Source organism: Myotis davidii, unplaced genomic scaffold, assembly GCF_000327345.1.
Source record: "Myotis davidii unplaced genomic scaffold, ASM32734v1 scaffold592, whole genome shotgun sequence".
NCBI lineage: Eukaryota > Metazoa > Chordata > Mammalia > Chiroptera > Vespertilionidae > Myotis > Myotis davidii.
In genome coordinates, this window is record NW_006284844.1 from 1,351,510 (window position 1) to 1,352,545 (window position 1,036).

General features: G+C 59.6%; 1 protein-coding gene across 1 annotated transcript in view; it reads left to right on the forward strand.

The window, feature by feature from the left end:
- RPS6KA2 (ribosomal protein S6 kinase, 90kDa, polypeptide 2) overlaps positions 1-1,036 on the forward strand; it is a 24,438-nt gene that overhangs the window by 17,520 nt on the left and 5,882 nt on the right. Inside the window, exon 15 of the mRNA XM_015558380.1 lies at positions 74-232. Within this exon, the coding sequence (XP_015413866.1) occupies positions 74-232 (159 nt within the window). The remainder of the gene's footprint in view (positions 1-73; positions 233-1,036) is intronic.

The window sequence follows — 1,036 nt, forward strand, 5'->3', positions numbered from 1 at the left end:
CCTGGGCACAAGCGCGCCTGGGGTGGGGTGGCCGTGGAGGACGCAGTACTGACCCCTGTGCCCTCTGGCCCAGGTCTACGACGAGGGGCAGTTTGTGTACCTGGTGACGGAGCTGATGCGCGGTGGGGAGCTGCTGGACCGCATCCTGCGGCAGCGCTGCTTCTCGGAGCGCGAGGCCAGCGCCGTGCTGTGCACCATCGCCCGGACCATGGACTACCTGCACTCGCAGGGGGTGAGGGGCGTGGGCGCGGGGGGCGGGGGAGCAGAGCTGTGCATGTGGCCTCCTGTGTCTGAAATCCCGGTGCCGGGACAGCTAACCCTGCGGGGTGTGCTGGGCATGAGGCAAATAGTCCTCTTTTATATAAATATCTTTATTGATTTCAGGGAGCGAGAGAGAGAGAGAAACATCAATGATGAGGATCACTGGTCTGCTGCCTCCTGCACACCCGCCACTGGGGATCGAGCCCATAACCCGGGCCTGTGCCCTGACTGGGAATTGAACTGTGACCTCCTAGCTCATAGGTCAACGCTCAACCACTGAGCCACGCTGGCCGGGCACAAATATTCATCTTTAGAAACCTTTATATTCAGGTTACCTGAACTCACCGCATTTCCTTTTTTTTAAAGTCCTTACTCAAGGATATGTCTTTATTATTGATTTTTAGAGAGAGAGGAAGGGAGAGGAAAGAGAGAGAGCATCACTGTGAGAGAAAAACATCGATCGGTTGCCCCCTGTACGCGCCCTGACGGGATCAAATCCGCCACCGGCCAGGGCAGTCACCACACCTCCTGTCTCCCGGCCCTTGAGCCCCCCGTGTCCAGCAGAGCTGCCCATTTATTGTCCATTCAGATCTCACTCACCGGAGAGGGGCTTGCACAGGCTCCTCGGGTGTGAGTCAGTGTGAAGGGGGGGCTGCCTTGCCCTGCTGCAGGGCTGCTCAGAGTAAAAGGCTCCCGAGTGAACCCCGGTTCCTGAGCACCCCTGCTCTCCCGCTCCCCCGCCTCCCACCCCCCCACCGTCCAGGGCCCCCCGTTA